The following is a 17,398-nucleotide window of genomic DNA, read 5'->3' as shown; positions in this document are numbered from 1 at the left end:
GAGAGAAAGTGGAATCAGTGGAGAGCAGGAGTCAAGATTTCATCTTTGGGAATTGAGGGTAAAGCATGACCAAAAAAATATGAAAGAATCATTATTCGAGAAGAAATATACTAAATTTTAAAATTAAATTAATATATATAAAATCCAAACTACCATTTATTTATTATTAACAAAGTATAATTAAAATAAGGAAATAATTACTTTAACAAAAAATAAAAGACGTAATTTTAAATTCCAAATATCATTATATTTGATTTTTTGTACTAAATTTCACAACAATTTCTTTTTTACTGTACAAAATCAAAGATTTCATCCAAAAATCATCTTCAATTTTGTTGCAATTCTAATTTCGATGATATTCATGATTATTAAAATCAAATATTGTAATTAATTTCTTATAATCTAAATCAAATAAAAATCATATTTAATCTAAATCAAATCAAATATTCATGACTAAGGGCACATTCCTCCAACGTTTGAGTACGGTGATCCTGGTTAACAGTAATATCAATCTCTTCATCTGCAGTGAGGGTTATATTTTGTAAGCATTCAATGAAGTCTGCATCCATAGGGTAGGTGTTTAGGCTAGGGTTCAATAGGTGCAGACAATGTTGGGGGTAGGTGTCTGGGGTAGTGTGTAGTAGGATGGTATATAGAAAAAGGTTGAAAAGACCGGGTGACAGGTGAGAAAGCAGTGTTGATAAAAGGGGGGGAAAAGTGGTAGGAAAAGGTGATAGGAAAAGCTCACTCTAGGTGAGAGGAAAGGTAAGAAAAAACCGAAGAGAGTTAACAGTAATTGTCGTGTGAAAAAAAAAAAAAAAAATCATTAAATTAAGAAAATTTGATATTTTAATAAAATTGAATGTAAAATAGATAATTTAGAGTGTAGTATTTTAAAAAGTGAGTATGTATGGGTTTCAGTTAGTTCAATTGGTAAAATTTTTAATAATTGAATAAGAGATATGGGATTCAATTTCTGCCTATATCAAAAACTAATTGGTGTTTTAATTTGATGATAAAGAACTATCATAAAAAACGGACGACATATATTAAAACTCTAAAAAAAAAAAAAAAAAATCTTATTCCATATAAACTATGAGCCTATATATAAAAAAAATAAAAACAAACAAACAAATTAATTATACATGTTTTTTTTTTTTGGGGTGTTTGGAAGCGACCATGAACAACAAATGGAACGATTGGGTAATCATTTTATTTTTATATATCTAAATAATACTATTTAAAAATAAAAATAAAAATAAATATTAGGAGAACATTGCCCCTCGTCTATGAATAGTTCCGTCACTCTACCTTTATCACCTTCTCATATAATCCTTTCAAACAACATATTACGAAAACAAACTTTCTAACAAACCCACCGTCCTAGATTATTTAAAAAACGTAAGTAAATAGAAGTTTCATTTTCGTGACATGTATGCACTGCAACTACTTAAGGACAAATAGTATAAAAATAATATAGCGTCCGTTTAAACTTTTTTTAAAGATCATAAAATCAATAAAGTCAGTTCTTTTTTGAGATAAAAGTCGGCTCAGCTTATCAAAAAAATTATAAAATTATTCATATTTCAATAGGGATTGAAGATTGAAGATGAGAGATTTGACTTTGAATCTTTTCAATAGAAATATCAGATGTGTCAATTGAGTGACGAGAATTTTAGTATAAATCAACAATCTTTAATACCGCATAAATATGGATAATAATTGTCTAAAATTCCTCAAGTCATGAACTATCACAACATTAATATAATAATCACATAATTAACAAGCACTGCCAATCATGATGCTTGGATCACATAATAATTGTTTGGATTCACTCCCATAAGAGAAGTGAACTTCCTAAATGGCGCCAATAACCTCTATCATGGCTATAACACCCATGATGCCTATAATGACAAGAATTATGGAGAAATAAAGAACCATACTAAAAGCCATATAAACTGCATTATTTCCCTAGTTACAAGTATAGAAAACATCAAGTAGAATCCATTACACCCAACGATAAGAGATTATTAAGTGTCAGAGAGGCTTAGGACAATATCAAATCTATGTCAGCCAAGTCATCTAATCCATGTTGACCATCGATCGATCATGTTATAACTAATACTATGATAAAACTAATGTCACAATTACAATAAATAATGTTAGTAGTTTCGGAAAAAAAATTTTGTGAAAAAGATTGCACCCTTAAAAGTATCATTTTTTTTTTAAAATTGCAATTAAAGTATAGGTTGTGAATTGTGGTGGTGGGAGATGCGGTGGAAATTTTTCATGAACTAATCATTTATACAATTTTTCATGAACTAATCATTTACACAATTTTTCTTGTGCATTCATTATAAACGTACCCCATGAACATTTATTAAAAGACAATACTTGTGACCACTTTTTGCGACCAAAAACTTATTGCCATTTCCAACATCGCTACAAAAAAATCGGTTGTCTCAATCCCTTTGTAAAAGTCACCCAAAACTAGGGATGGCAATTTTTCCCCGCCCCGCTTAACCCGCCCCTCCCCGCTTCGTCCCGCGCGGGTTTTCCCCGCCCCGCAAAGGCGGTGGGGCGGGGATGGGGCACGATTTTAGCCCCGCACCACGGGGCGGGGCGGGGATGGGTTTAGGCTTTTTAGACCCACCCCGCCCCGCCCCTCCCCATCCCCGCCCCGTCCCGCGTTACTAAAAGTTATAATTGTAAAATTGTCATACTCTAAAACCCTACTATTTAAACAAACATATTAATATTAGCATATTTTATTCTACCCAATGTGATTCTCTACCTTTATTTTGTTGTGTTATACTATGAGATTTTTATTTATTTATTTCTTTTAATGATTGTCTTGATAAACACTTGGATATATTATTCAATTTTTTCTAAAAATTGATTTGATTTGATGAGATAAATTTAGTTGTAATTTCAAATATATTTTTATTAATGAAATAGGTTTCATTAAAAAAATTGTACTAGTTGTAGGGTAAATTAACAAAAAGTAGAGTGTTACGGGGTGGGGCGGGGCTTCGTGGGGCCCCAAGGGACGGGGATGGGGTGAGAAAGTATTTCCCGTTATGCGGGGCGGGGCGGGGATGGGGCAAGATAAAACCATGCGGGGCGGGGACGAAGACCCCATCCTTCGGCCCCGCCCCGCCCCATTGCCATCCCTACCCAAAACTCTCCAAATTTCCACCACTCGTCCTCAAAATTCCGAACACACTCAAGCGCTGTCTCTCTAACAAAGCCCAGCCCGCTAAACAAGCACGTGACCATCAACATCCACCTGTAACGACTAAAAAAACAAACAAACACAAACGTTTGAAAAATCCACAACTGTAAAAATAAAACCGAAACGGCTCACGCAAAGCTTTTTAGTCAGTTTGACACGAAAACGAAACAGAGGAAAAAAAAAAAAAAAAAAAAAAAAAAAAAAAAACGAAGAAACGTTCAAATGTGCAGGAATTCAAGGACTCGCCATTAGATCATTCCAAAACCCTAATCTCTCTCTCTCTCTCCCAAAAATGGCGGAGCTGAGCTTCAATCTCCTCCACAATCTCGATCCCAGGAGGTACAAATTTTCTCACTCTTATCTACACAATAATAATAATATGTGCGCATAGTTCTCATTTTTTTTTTCTTTTTTCTCTAACGTGTCCTCAAACCCTAAATTTCCTCCCATTATTTGAAAACTAAATTTGACGAATTCTTGGAAATTTTAGAGAAAATTAGGAAGGATTTTTTTTTGATGAATGAATGAATGAAGTGTGTGAAATTTGAGTGAGATGAGGTTTGGAGTTTTCTGAGTTTGGTGTAAAATCAAATCAGAGCTATGGGCTGTAGAATTGCAGTTCTTTTTGAATTATGTTGTTGTCCTTGGTGAGTAAGCGTAATTTGGAGGTTGGTTCTAGGTAAGTTTGGAAAAAGCAAAACACAAATTGGTAGACCTTATGATTTTCATGATTTTTTTTTTTGTTGTGTTGATTTCTTGGTTTTTGTTAATTTGTTTAATGTTTATAGCTTAAGGTTGGGAGCTTGGGATTGTAGATTTTCGGCATTTGGGTATATTAAATTATGAAATTTGTTGTCAACAGGGATGCTTATGGATTTGCTTTGAGACCGCAACACACACAAAGATATAAAGAGTATGCTAAGATCTACAAGGTATCTGCTATCGAGGTTTTTTTTTTTTGTTAATACTAACTAGCTGAGGCTAAGCTTCACACTTCTATGAAACTGTTACTTGTAGATGCACGTGCAAAGTGCAATTTGTGAAGAAGTAATTCATTGTAACTATCTGAAACAATATTACATGTTTTGACATTGAAGGTTTTGACAGTAGAGATTGCAATTCCATAATATTTAAATTTCATGTTTTTTTGTACTAGATAATTCTACACGAAACATGCGTTTATGGATAGGATAGTAAAAGATATCTAATTAAAACAACATTTGGTCTGTGTGTTAAGACTTAAGAGAAGAGAGAACGCGTAATCTGACAGAGGGAGTTTCAAAATATTAATCAAATAAAAAGTTTTTAAGTGGTGTAACATTAACACTGAGTGTAACTTGATGCTGACCCATAGAGGATTCATTTTTCTTCGTAGGAGCATCTACAAATATGATGACTTTTGTTCTAGTAATAAATAGACATTATCTGTTCTTCCACTGAGAGGAGCTGTTTGTGATTGTTTGAGCAACTCGCATACTAGCCTATTAGGGTTATGAACTTACAATCTATTTTCTAAGATTTTTGAAATAAATAAAGCACACGGGGTGTTTTAACCACACACACATATATAAATCATTTCCATTTTCAATGTGAAATTTATCCTTTACCATATATGCTGCATTGAAGCAGATATTTTTTTTAAAGTTTTTATTTTGATAGTTAAAAATTTCTCGTCAAAAAATAGAAAGAAAGTGGCAGTAACAGGTTATTAAGTCCAGCTTAGAGATATATTTATGGTATCAGGAGGAGGAAGGGGAAAGATCAGATAAGTGGAAGGAATTCCTTGAACGACTTGCAATATCTGATCAACCGTTCTCGTCTGATGAGGAATATAAAGAGACATTACAGGTTGAAGCTACTGAGTGCAAAGTAGAGACTGTTTTAGAGAGTGAGGAAAGTGATGATTCAAGTGGTAGGAAGTCAATCTCTGATGGTTCGAAGGAAAGAGATCTTGAAAAGGAGGTGCATCATTCCAAAGAAACAAAGACGCATGAGGTCCAAACGTGGGCTCAAATAAGACCATCCCTTGGTGCCATTGAGATTATGATGAGTTCTCGAATTCTGACGAGAAAGGATATGATAGATGAGCAGAAAACTATAAGCAGGGATCATCTTCCATCTATAGAAGAGGCAAAATCCCTAGAAGGGGCTTCTGAAGAAGAATTTGACGAAGACGTTTATGTTAATGCCACATCGGATGACAATGCGAATGCTGCCGGGACAGTAACTGCAGAAGTTGATGAGGTCTCTCCCAAAAATTTATTTCCTTTGAAAGAAGAAGTGGAGTTCCTAGTCCGTGGGGGAGTTCCCAAAGATCTCAGGGGAGAGGTATAGTTAACATTGATGAGTTCATTCATTCTCCATAATAATGTTCATGAAGAAGTGCAGTGTTTCCTACACTATTGCCATTACAGGTTTGGCAAGCCTTTGTAGGTGTAAAGACACGGAGGGTGGAGAGATATTACCAGAATTTGCTGGCGCAAGAAGCTAATGATGGGGAACGCAGGGAGCATGAGGACTCATCTGGTGTACCCAAGAAATGGAAAAGGCAGATTGAGAAGGTCATTAGATGCATGCGCCTTGGACTTTATTTCAATTTGTAGGTGCTACTTCTTTTGCTTTGTGTTGCACTTTGGGTTTCTCCCTAGACTAACTTTTTTATTTTCTCTTTGCAGGACATACCACGAACGTTCCCAGGTCATCCTGCTTTGGATGACAATGGTAGGAATTCCTTGAGGCGTCTGCTTTTTGCATATGCTCGACATAATCCCTCTGTTGGGTACTGTCAGGTAAAAGAATCATAAATAGTTCCTACTTTGTGAGTTTTGCTTCTATGAAAATTCTTGCTATCAAACATGCACCAGTTTACATAAACGTCTTTTTCATGAGGCAGAATGAAGCCCAAATCCCATGCTCTGTCATGGGTAAGATTTTTAGATAATGTTGCAAAAGCCCCTTCTTGGTTCATAGTTTTCTTTTAGAAACATTCTTCTTGACTCTCTTTCTCTCAAATCTCTCATTTGCTTGGTTTCATCTACTTTATATATTGTACAAAGTCATCATGATTTTGCTGAAATACAACAAACTGAGAGGGCCTGAATGAATGAAGTTTCTGTTCTAAGCTTATCATAACCAAACTCCTGAAAGTAATTCTTAAAATGCACTGACCTACAACACATGACTGTATAAGTTATTGATCGCTAAAAAAAAAATGTATAAGAATTGGTCGTTTTGGAAACAATTTGGTATCTGGTAATGACATTTAAGCCTTAAGGATATGGAATACTCTGATCTTGTTAATTTAATGTGTTTTGTTAACTCTGCATCATCTTTGTAAAGTCTCCTCTCGTTCTATGTATTCTTTAAATAAATATATTTTCCATACCTTTTATTTTTCTGGGTTGCTCTACTAGATATGTTTCAAATTTGCTTTTGAAACCAAACTTAGAACCATGGGTTCCACAAGTTACATAATGGCTATAAAACTAGTAATTACCTATATATAAAAATAAATAACAAAAGGTTATAAGACTGGTAATTACTTGATTTAGGCTGACCCTTAATATCTTGAATTGATATAAAGATTAGTGAAGCCATCTTGATGAAAGATTTTTTTATTAGCTTTTAACTGGTAGGTTTTTTTATCCTTTATTAAAAAATAAAAAAGGAAAAAACTCCAGGACATGGTAGAGTTTTCTTGCAATGATATCTTACTCATGTGAGGCATCCAAACTAAGAATCTTCAATACCATGTGGTGGAAAATTATAGTTTGGTTGAAGACAGACAAATTTGTAGTTTTTTGGACATCTTAAGTGTTCCTTTAATCCAAACTTAACTTTGTAGGCTGTGGATCATTGATTGCTTCTGGAGTTCATCTCCTATTCTTATATTGTTAGCCCTTACTATAGTTTTGTGTGTCAATATGCACACGTGTATCATGTGCGCGCACGCACACAAATATAGGGGTGAGGTTAAAGTTATACCGGTGTAACTAATGTTAATGTTACGTCACTTAACAATTTTGCATTGGATGTGTATTTTAACAATTCTAATCTTGGTTTACCTTGTCACCTTATATCCTCTATAAGATCTAAAATGATCTCATCTCTAAAATGTTTAAATTTAAATTTTTTGTATTTTATTTATACTTAGAACATGAGCTTATGGGTCAAATAGTAAAGAACATCTGATTGATATGAAATTTGGTATGTGAATTAAAAACAAATAAAACATGTAATTCAACAATAGGATTTTAAAATATTAAATTAATAAAAGTTATTAAGTGGTGTAATATTAAGTATTAACAAAGAGTTACACCAGCTATAAATCTAACCTAACCTAAACATATATTCTTGTGTGTGTGTGTGTACCTATATCTATTCACTCACACACGCCACACATTTGTATGTTAAGAATTTTCAAAAAAAATTAGTGTATTTTCGAAAGGTTCCCTGCCCCTTCCCTCAAACATCCCAAAAAAAAAATAGTAAAGGAAAAACTGCTGAGGCGTTCATTTCCTGACATGACATTTTGAAATTCCCTTGAGACATTCTTGTAAGAACTCTTGTTTTAAGTTCATTTAAATAAATTTTACTATAATGCTCTTTTGTCTGTTGATAAGTGTTAATGATCTTTTCCTTGTGGTTAATCTTGGTTATTGTTATTGTTGTTCTTTCACATTAGTATCAAATTACATGCAGGCAATGAATTTCTTTGCTGGTTTACTGCTTCTTTTGATGCCTGAGGAGAATGCCTTTTGGTAAGTTTGATTGAGATTATGCTGTAATAGGATTTCTGAATGGGGCATTATTTGTGATTGAGGCACAACCTTTCTGTTATTGGGCTCATATAATTTTTTGTTTTTGTAATTGACTTAAAAAAGTTGCATCCTCATTAAACATGACTGCACTGTAAAATCATTCTTTTCACAAACAGGCAGACATGAGAATACTTGGGTTAACTATAGAACTGATTTTGTTTTTGTTGAAAGACGAGAATGAAATAATTTAGAGAAGTGGAAGTAGGAAAGAGAAAACACAAGGGTTAAGTGATTCAGCCTAACGGCCTATGTCCACGGGATAAATCCCTAGGGGCTACATATTTAATGTATTCTCAATTGTTGATTACAATGAACCCTAGCAGGGTATATATAAGAGCTAGGGTTAGGCCTACATGGGCTTACAATATATTGGGCCTCTTGGGCCATTATGTTAACATAAACCCAAAATCTTTATTAGTTTTCATGGAACCTTTCAGGACTTTGGTAGGCATTATTGATGATTATTTTGGTGGCTACTATACGGAGGAAATGATTGAATCTCAGGTGAAAATTTCACCATAGTTTTTTGCATTTTTTTTTAATTGCATCCTGATTTATAATTTTCTATGTTCATTTGGACAATGATAGATTTAGTATTCAAAAAGTAGTTTTCAATTATGTTTAAATGATCTCTTCTGCTTTATCAGGTGGACCAACTTGTGTTTGAGGAACTGATGCGTGAAAGATTTCCTAAATTGGGTTTGTCAATTTTAAACATGTGCTATTTTTGTCATTCTCTTTTGTGATTCTTTTCATTAAATGAAGCAGTGTGGGTAGTTTTTTATTCCACTTATGCTTCTGGTGCAGTTAATCATCTGGATTACTTGGGAGTGCAGGTAGCATGGATATCTGGACCCTGGTTCTTATCCATTTTTGTGAATATGCTTCCTTGGGAAAGTGGTGAGGTTTATGTGGTGTGTGTAAACAATATTGATTTATCAACTTTTTGGTGATCATACATGCTTATCTTTTTATGGGTTACTACTTTCCCTACAGTTTTTCGAGTTTGGGATGTTCTTCTATTCGAAGGAAATCGGGTTATGCTGTTTCGAACAGCACTTGCTTTAATGGAGTTATATGGTACTAGGATGTGTGTGTGATTTGTGTAAAGTTGCACGTGAGGATTTCAACATTATCACTGTTTTTTGGTGTTTAAAGTAATGTAATTTTTTTGTATGTAATTTCCTGTAGGTCCTGCTTTAGTTACAACTAAAGATGCTGGGGATGCAATTACTTTGTTGCAATCCCTTGCTGGCTCTACATTTGATAGTAGTCAGCTTGTTTTGACTGCCTGTATGGGTTTTTTGGCTGTAACTGAGGCTAGATTGCAAGAACTGAGAACAAAACATCGGCCAGCTGTACTAGTAGTAGTGGAAGAAAGATCAAAAAGGGGTCGAGTTTGGAAGGATTCTAAAGGGCTTGCATCTAAACTGTATAGTTTTAAGCATGATCCTGTATCACTAATAGAAGAAAAGAAATCCACTGAAGGAGGTGATAATCTTGCAGATGAAGATAAATCTCCTTTAAACGGGACCACTAATTTGGATGGATTGCTTAATAGCCTAAGTGTTGATTCAGAATTAGATTCTCTACCAGATCTTCAAGAACAGGTAGCTTTCTCTCATTTTCTCTTCTATAAATAGTGCTTGTTTGATTTTTGAATACCATGCATGTACTAGACACTGTGTTGTTGATTTATTAATCTTGTGAGGTCCATCAGAAAACAGATGTTATTTTAGTCTTCTTCCACCTTGTCCATTTTGACATCATTCTGGATATTGGTGACTGGCCTTGTTGGATCGATTACATGAAGTTAGACTTCTGGAGTGTGAGATTCCAAAGAGTCACAATGGCTTCAGCTATAGTCTTTCCTAACATAGCAAAAGGAATTATGTTTAGCCTTTTCTCTCTCTCTCAATCAAATTATACGGAAGATCATTTAAGTTGTTGGTAGAAGCTTTTTTTTTTTAGTTTTTTGGGTTAGGCACTTAGCAAAATAATTCACTTGAGGCAATCCAATTCTATTTGGTCCTAAATTTTCCTCGTTTAAAATATTTCTTATTAGAGTGTTTAAGACCACTGCTGAAGATTTTTCAAGTGCAAACCTAAATTAACTAGGTTTGCTTTGGCCTTGCCTTGAGTAAGTTCATTGTTTATCTGCCGGGGGGAAATATCATCGTTAAACCCCAGAATGAAGAGAAAAGGGGAAAAAGAACTCAAAATTGACTCTTGATGTGAATTTTTTTTTTTAAATGATAATTCATTGTGCCACCATCCTTGTTATAATTATTATTCCCCATCTTTCACCTCCAAATTTTGATGATGCTTGTACGTTTTATGCTCGTCTTTAGTAATTATATATAATCTTTAGAATCTTTGTGGATATACGTGAGTCAAGTCATCTCAACGATGCAAAACTACACTTGCAACACTCATAAAAATTTAAATGTAATTCTTTGACTTTCAAAGTTCTTTTACATAATTTCCAATGAGCTCTAGCTCAAATGGGCACTTCCTCCTCCCACAATTATGGGGTGAAGTTTGAGATTGTGTGTTCGAGAATGCTAACTACATGAGTAACTTACCAATGGGAAAAGTATTTTACATAATTTTATTATAATCAGTCATCTTCTAATCATTTAACTTTATTACATCCTTTTCTCATTCTATAAATTCTTTTGGATAAGTAGTTTTTTATTTTATTTTAATAATTCAATAGTTACAACAATGGGGAATTTGAACCGCAGATGCCTATGTTAGAAATACCAGGATATGCCAGTTGAGCTACAAGGCTTTAGTCAAAATAACTAATAAACTACAACAGTATTAGAGCAGAAGTGCATTTTTAACTTTATTACATCCTTGTTTCATTCATAAATTTCATTGGATTAAAACTTTACTCCCCAGTTACAGTATTTACAAATGTGCTTCCTTTGTGGACCAAAACAGTTGGCATAATACATTTTTTAGATATTTAATAAATGTGGTATATTTTATGTTATTGTTTATTGAAGGATTTGTAATTTTAGTTATGAAGTTTATCTTCCTAGAAAATTGTACCAAATTATTGAAGATTTGTAGATTATCCATTGTCAATTCAAGCATTTAATATATGACTCCTTGGTCTGCTTTGATATCTTTGATATCAGTCCCCAATCTTTTTGTGGCTTAATTCCACAACTTAATAGACTTAAATGAATTTTTATTCTTATGATTACTCTGCACTTTTTAGCCAGGACATTTCTGTGCATGTTTTCTTGCAAGCTTTGCAATTTCCAGTCATACTATCTGATTTTATTGCAAATGTATTTCACTTGTTACTATTTCACAAATACAACCAATCCCTGCGCAACTCCTTTTAAAGTTCAATCATTAACAGCTTATGTGCAGGTGGTTTGGTTGAAGGTGGAATTGTGCAGGTTGCTGGAGGAGAAAAGAGCAGCTGTCCTCAGGTTAGAACTATGTAGTTTCTGCATCTTTCTAGTAAAAATGAAAGATGTGTTAAAGATAAATAAATGACTAATTTAGTACATGGGGTAGGAGGCCAGCCAAGCCCAGTGTTAGTTCTGCCCTTATTTGGTCTACTTATCTTATCCACTCTGCATCCATGTACCCGGAATGGATTGATTGAAATTTCCTTACTTGGAGAACTTTGTGTATTTAACCTTCTTAATGCTTTTGCTTTCTTTGCATATTATTTTTCCTTTTTCTGCCCTTATAATTGTGAAACTTCTCAAAGTCAACTCTATGCCCAATTCTCTAACTATTTTTATCTAAAGAGTTGCTCAGTGACAACTTCTGATACTAAGATTAATCGGTATCTATAAAACTCTATAGATGGCAATCAGTTTCAAAACATTGATGATTCTTATAATGATATATAAATATGTTGAATATGACTTACAAAAACAATCATGTAATATACTTTTGTGGCTCCTATTCTTTTCCAGGGCTGAAGAGCTGGAAACAGCACTTATGGAGATGGTCAAACAAGATAATCGAAGGGAATTGAGCGCAAGGGTATATTAAAGTTTATTTAGAAGATTATAAGTAGTTTTGTCTGCTTATTATACCACATTGAAAAATATATGTGCTGTTATAGCTTTAAAATGGACATGAATTGGGGTTTCCTCTCTCTCTCTCTCTCTCTCTCTCACACACACACAGAGATTTGGATTTTTTCCCTTAAGCTCTGTTGGATACTTTATATAAATTTTATAAATTTGCTGCAGTTAATGAGATAAATAGCCTCTCTAAAGCATTTTATGTGTCAATGCTTTATTTATTTATTGTCAATACTTTCCAAGAGAGTGAATACTTTCTGTTTCTCTAAAATCCTGCAAGTATTATATGTGATCTTTAGCTCGAATGACACTTCCTCTCATAAATATGGAGTGTTGAGGGTAGGTTTATGAGTTTAAGATCTACTCATTATTTTCTTTTTGAGAAATTTAGTGATGCAATGGTGCAGGGCAAGGCTGGATCATGGTTGCCTGCAAGGGAGTTTGCCTGCCCCTTGGCGCCTCGTCCCACACATAATTTAAAACATACAATAATATGAAGATTGATATTGAATAACTAAAACCAAATCTTTTCCAAGCAATAATACTCAATAATACAAAGCAACCACTCATTCACACCAAAGTCAAAAATGCATCCCCACCACACCTGGTGGTCGGGGCAAATTAGTGTTTTAGATCCATGAAGCAGAAAATGCTTAATGTGTACTACTGTTCTGATGGAGATGAAAGAACAGTGGCTTTATATAAGTAAAACAACAACAACAAAGCCTTAGTCCCAATTTTTTGTGGTTGGCTACACATCCTGGACAAATTAGTTTGTGTTGGCCACATGTATTCTAGTGGCTTTATATTAGTATAAGATCATTACATGGGAACCGGATCAGTCTCCCAAGTACAATAAGTTCCCTCTTTCCATAAACTCTTTGTCAGCCATTTTGCTTGTAATAGAGTGACTAAATTTTGTGCTGGTTGTCAACCATCTTGCTTACAAGGTTTAAATATTTTTATATTATCCTGCAGGTTGAGCTATTGGAGCAAGAGTTAGCAGAGCTAAAGCAAGCCCTTGCTGACAAGAGAGAACAAGAATCTGCAATGCTGCAGGTCTAGTTATTCCAGATGTTTATTCTCCAAAGAATGATGTATACTTTGTGTGAGTCCCATAGAAATTTTTAATTACTTTTAGATGCTATAGGTCCTCATGCGGGTAGAGCAAGAGCAAAGGGTTACTGAAGATGCTCGAATAAGTGCGGAGCAAGATGCAGCTGCCCAGAGATATGCGGTTCATGTGCTTCAGGTTCTTTCTGATCTTTGATGTGTCCTGGTTATTACAGATCATAGTAGAGTCTATGGAGTTGTGGAAAGACAAAAGTAGTCTAAAAGTTTTAATTCACATGTCTGAGGTAGGCTCATCTGCTCTATGAATCAAATGAGCTTAGGTGGCAGATTAACATGCCAGTTTTAATTTTTACATTTGAAAAACCATGTAAACAACCTATCCATCATTCCTTTGAAGCATTCTTCTAACTTCTTTTCTCAATTACATTGGGAGGCATTCTGGTCACTAAGGTTATGATCTCAATAATGGTTTTTTTTTTCAATCTCTCTCATAGTAATATAAACCCATATTGTTCTTTTTCAATCTCTCATGGAAACCCATATCAATATATGAACTCTAATGAGATTTGGTCTTTGTCTGACTTAACATGATGGTGATTGTTGCTAGATACAAAATCCTTCTCAATGCTTTCCTCAATTCAGCCAATTGATGGAGCTTCTCCTATAATCCTTTTGAGTACTATAAATTTTAATCAACTTGTTCAATGATGATGCTTTATCTTGATCGGGCTCATTTCACATGGTTGTTTCTTTGGCTCTTAATATTTTGCTCCAAATGATTGTGTTATCTTACCTTCATCTTATAAATAGCCCCTCTGCCATCAAATAAAGTGATAAAAATACAACTCAGGTATTAACTCTTATCATTTGAGGGGCTTTGTTACCTCTTATTGTTACCTTTTATTTGTGGGTATAATAATCTTGAGGCATACTATATTTGTCACTTTGTGTCTCTACTTTTTACTCACAACTAGAATGAAGTTTGTTGTTTTATGAATTTTAGCACTTCTACTTCTGTCATGTAGTCTGTTCTAAATATAATAAACTTATGGCAAATGAATGGTTCTAGAAAAAAGTAGTTTTAACCATTCTGGTTATTCATCTTCTTATCCTTAACCAACATCAAATTAAAGATCTCACAAAACAACTATATTTAACTTTCTAGTTTTGTATTACATGAGTGATGATTACACTTAAATCTCAACACGATGATATATTTGCAGGAAAGATATGAGAAGGCTTTGGCTTCAATCGCTGAGATGGAAAAGAGGGTGGTTGTTGCAGAATCAATGTTGGAGGCTACCCTGCAATATGAATCTGGCCAATCGAAAGCACATGCTTCTCCACGGTACATGAGAATTCTCTTGACATCAAATTTCTGTTTCATATTCAGTTTAATCCATGTGTAGTCAAGATCTTTTGATTGTTGATGTTGATGATTAACAAAACTCCTCAACTAACATCCTGAAAATCCTTGGTTGGTCCTTTGAAAATTTTGGGTATGCAGTCCTCCTGGATGTAAATAACAATTCTTTAATCTGACAAAGTGAATCAGCAGGTGTTCAGCTCTTTGTTCCATTAACATAATGATCCTTTCCTATTATGGCCTTCAATCTTCTAACTTTTAGTGGATGGACAAAGTTAAATGCCATTGTCTTAGATTAACTGACACAGATAGCACCTTTGCCAAGAGTTTTGTGGCTCAATGGCATTACAGGGAGAATTGGGGTTCAAATGCCCCTCCCCCACTTGTTGTAAGTAAAGAAGGGGGGAAAAAGAGATAGTATAAGCAACAGAGAGATAAATGCGAGGTGGGAGTTCTTCTTTCAAATCTGATTTTTGAAGCATGGGAATTATCTGGTCACAAGATTGTTAACTTGATATATCCTTTCATATCTGCTCTGTGATAAATGTGCTTTATGTGCCTTAAGAAAATTTTCAAAATATATGATCAATAGTCAGCAAGTATCAAATGCAGTTATAAGTGTTTATCAATCCATTGTTTCTGTTGAGGCAAATACTTCTAGATGATTATAAAGGTAGCTGCTTTTGTAGGTCCACTCGTAATCAAGACACTCCCACAAGAAAGACAGGTCTATTGTCATTTGGACTTGGTTGGCGTGATAGAAACAAGGTAAAACATTTGCACTTTGCCTGTTTAAAGAGTTGGTATATCATTTTTCTGTCATTCAGTCTCCAATGGAACAATGGTGACTGAAATATTGTTGCTAGATATACTCCAAAACAGTCATCAATGGATCATAAGACAGTTTGAAAAGCATTTCTTTTTCTGTCATTCAGTTTCAAGAGTCAGTTTTCAGTTTTCTATTTCTGACCATCTATGCGTTAAGTAGATTACGAAAAGTGAAGTTTTATGGTCCTTAATTGTTTTGAGACTTCCAAGTTGGCATTGCTCTCTTCTTAAGTTCGCTTTAAGCTATTCTGATACACCTATATGCGCTTGGTATTGTTTATAAATCTTGTCAACTTATATGCATTCCTTTAACAGGGCAAACCAACTGATGTTAAGGAGTCCAATTTAAGTCATTCCCCCAATGAGGGAATGGACCCAAGCTCGTCAGAGAAAGAAACAAAAAACGAGCAGAAGGAAACTTAGTGGGGAATTGAAGTGGTAGACTCAATGCAAAGACTTTCTTATAATGAGCTCCTAATGCCCATGTTCTTAATTTTTGTCCTGTTTAGTCACTATCGTTCCTATTGTAATCATCCAATGGGAATTGGAGTGTGAAGGGCTATCTATCTGTACCATTGTCAATTTGAATTGATACATCAATTCCTTTTTTTTTTTTTTCTCCCTCACCTAGTCACTCTTTAAGTGTACAGAAAATAATTAGATTCATTTTTATTAGAACATTTATTTTTAATAAAACATCATCACCGTCCTAGAAAGAGACTTTGTTTAAGTCAAATATTTGCATCGATGGCTTCCTTTTGCTTGCTATTTCTTTACCTGAAAAATAGAAATAAATGCACGAACCTCAAGCAAAGTATTATTTTTCACGTCTACAGAAAGGATCCTTCAATTAGTTTGATGAACTAGAAATTGTTTAAAAAGATTATTTGCAAGTTGCTGCGTAGGGGGTAACCCATCTGGTCATCTACTAATCTACTTCTAGCACGCATTTGGGAAATCCTTTTCAAGAACCTAGGCGTGTAAGTTATAATTGGAGTAATATCACTTTTACATTAATAACTACTGTCACTGGCTCACTGCCGCCACCAAAGTGCCAAGCCTCCGCTGGTAAGAGATGGTTGTTTATGGGGTTAGGGAGAGATGGTTGTGGAAGGTGAGAGAAGAAAGTGTTTGTGACGGTAGAGAAAAATAGAAAGAACCAAATAATAGAAATTAAAAAAGGGGAAGAATATGAAGGGAGGTCACAAATTGACGAGCTTTTAAGTTTCCTTATCATTGGATTAAATCAATGGTTAAATATATTACACCCGTGGTAATCCCAGATTCACGGATACCATAGAACACTCGTTTAAGTTTAAAAGAAATAAAAAATAAAAATAAGAAATAAAAAATCTTTGTCTGGGATCCACTACTACCAATTCTTATCACTATCCTCTTTGTTCTAGGAGAACAGGGGGGCCTGGCGTGCTCGTTGCACTTGCTGTGTATCAGGGTCAAATTATTGTGAGGCAACTTAAGTCAAAGCTGTGACAACATCAGCAATGACTGGCCACATATTTAGGCTGCTTCTGAACACACATTGCAGCCATGGCAAAAGCTTGGTACAAGTCCCTCAGAGGAAAGTGACATTAGAGCACTGCATCAGCCATTTGTGACAATTTCTCTCCGTTTTTAAACAAGGATCAGGCAACTATCGCCAATTCAAGATGAAAATTCATTAAAAATCGACTTCGCATAATTAGAGATCAAAATCATTTTCCAGGTTTCTGTTTGCTATGTACTTGTTGAGAATCTCAATCTGCATATAATTACAAACTGACATCGCAAGGAGGGAGTACACAATCATATATGCTAGCAACCTATTCGTTGAGATAATTTGACATATAAAGTTCATTTCTCGACATATTTCAACCACTTAGCAAACATCTTGAACTTGTAAAAGTGTGATTGAAAGAATGAGCATTTCCAGACTGCTGGTCGTTTATATTTAGTAAGATCTTATTATAAATGCACGTGTACTAAGATACGATCAGACTTTCCACATTTATGT

At 34.4% G+C, this 17,398-nt stretch overlaps 1 protein-coding gene across 2 annotated transcripts; it reads left to right on the top strand.

The window, feature by feature from the left end:
- Positions 1-3,349: 3,349 nt before the first annotated feature.
- LOC115952729 (TBC1 domain family member 8B-like) lies at positions 3,350-16,123 on the top strand. 2 transcript variants are annotated; one of them, XM_031069950.1, is made up of 18 exons: positions 3,352-3,574; positions 4,098-4,167; positions 4,979-5,563; positions 5,650-5,796; positions 5,911-6,024; positions 7,937-7,995; positions 8,493-8,559; positions 8,703-8,754; positions 8,863-8,955; positions 9,052-9,135; positions 9,247-9,665; positions 11,446-11,507; positions 12,006-12,075; positions 13,098-13,178; positions 13,270-13,371; positions 14,417-14,541; positions 15,249-15,327; positions 15,703-16,123. In XM_031069950.1, the coding sequence occupies exons 1-18, from the start codon at positions 3,528-3,530 to the stop codon at positions 15,808-15,810; spliced, it is 2,364 nt and encodes a 787-aa protein (XP_030925810.1). In that variant the 5' UTR covers positions 3,352-3,527; the 3' UTR covers positions 15,811-16,123. The 2 variants fall into 2 exon arrangements, with proteins under 2 accessions (XP_030925811.1, XP_030925810.1); XM_031069951.1 differs by lacking the exon at positions 9,052-9,135 and having other exon boundaries at positions 3,350-3,574.
- Positions 16,124-17,398: the final 1,275 nt, after the last annotated feature.

This window comes from Quercus lobata, chromosome 7 (genome assembly GCF_001633185.2).
Source record: "Quercus lobata isolate SW786 chromosome 7, ValleyOak3.0 Primary Assembly, whole genome shotgun sequence".
Classification (NCBI taxonomy): domain Eukaryota; kingdom Viridiplantae; phylum Streptophyta; class Magnoliopsida; order Fagales; family Fagaceae; genus Quercus; species Quercus lobata.
Note: the sequence above shows the minus strand (reverse complement) of the source record. Positions and strands in the feature narration are given on the sequence as shown.

Bases quoted from the DNA above. Each gene is read 5' to 3' on its own strand.
- LOC115952729 (XM_031069950.1), top strand. From the start codon at position 3,528: ATGGCGGAGCTGAGCTTCAATCTCCTCCACAATCTCGATCCCAGGAG. The intron at 5,564-5,649 runs GTATAGTTAACA...TTGCCATTACAG, and splicing joins CCAAAGATCTCAGGGGAGAG to GTTTGGCAAGCCTTTGTAGG. The intron at 8,560-8,702 runs GTGAAAATTTCA...CTGCTTTATCAG, and splicing joins AGGAAATGATTGAATCTCAG to GTGGACCAACTTGTGTTTGA.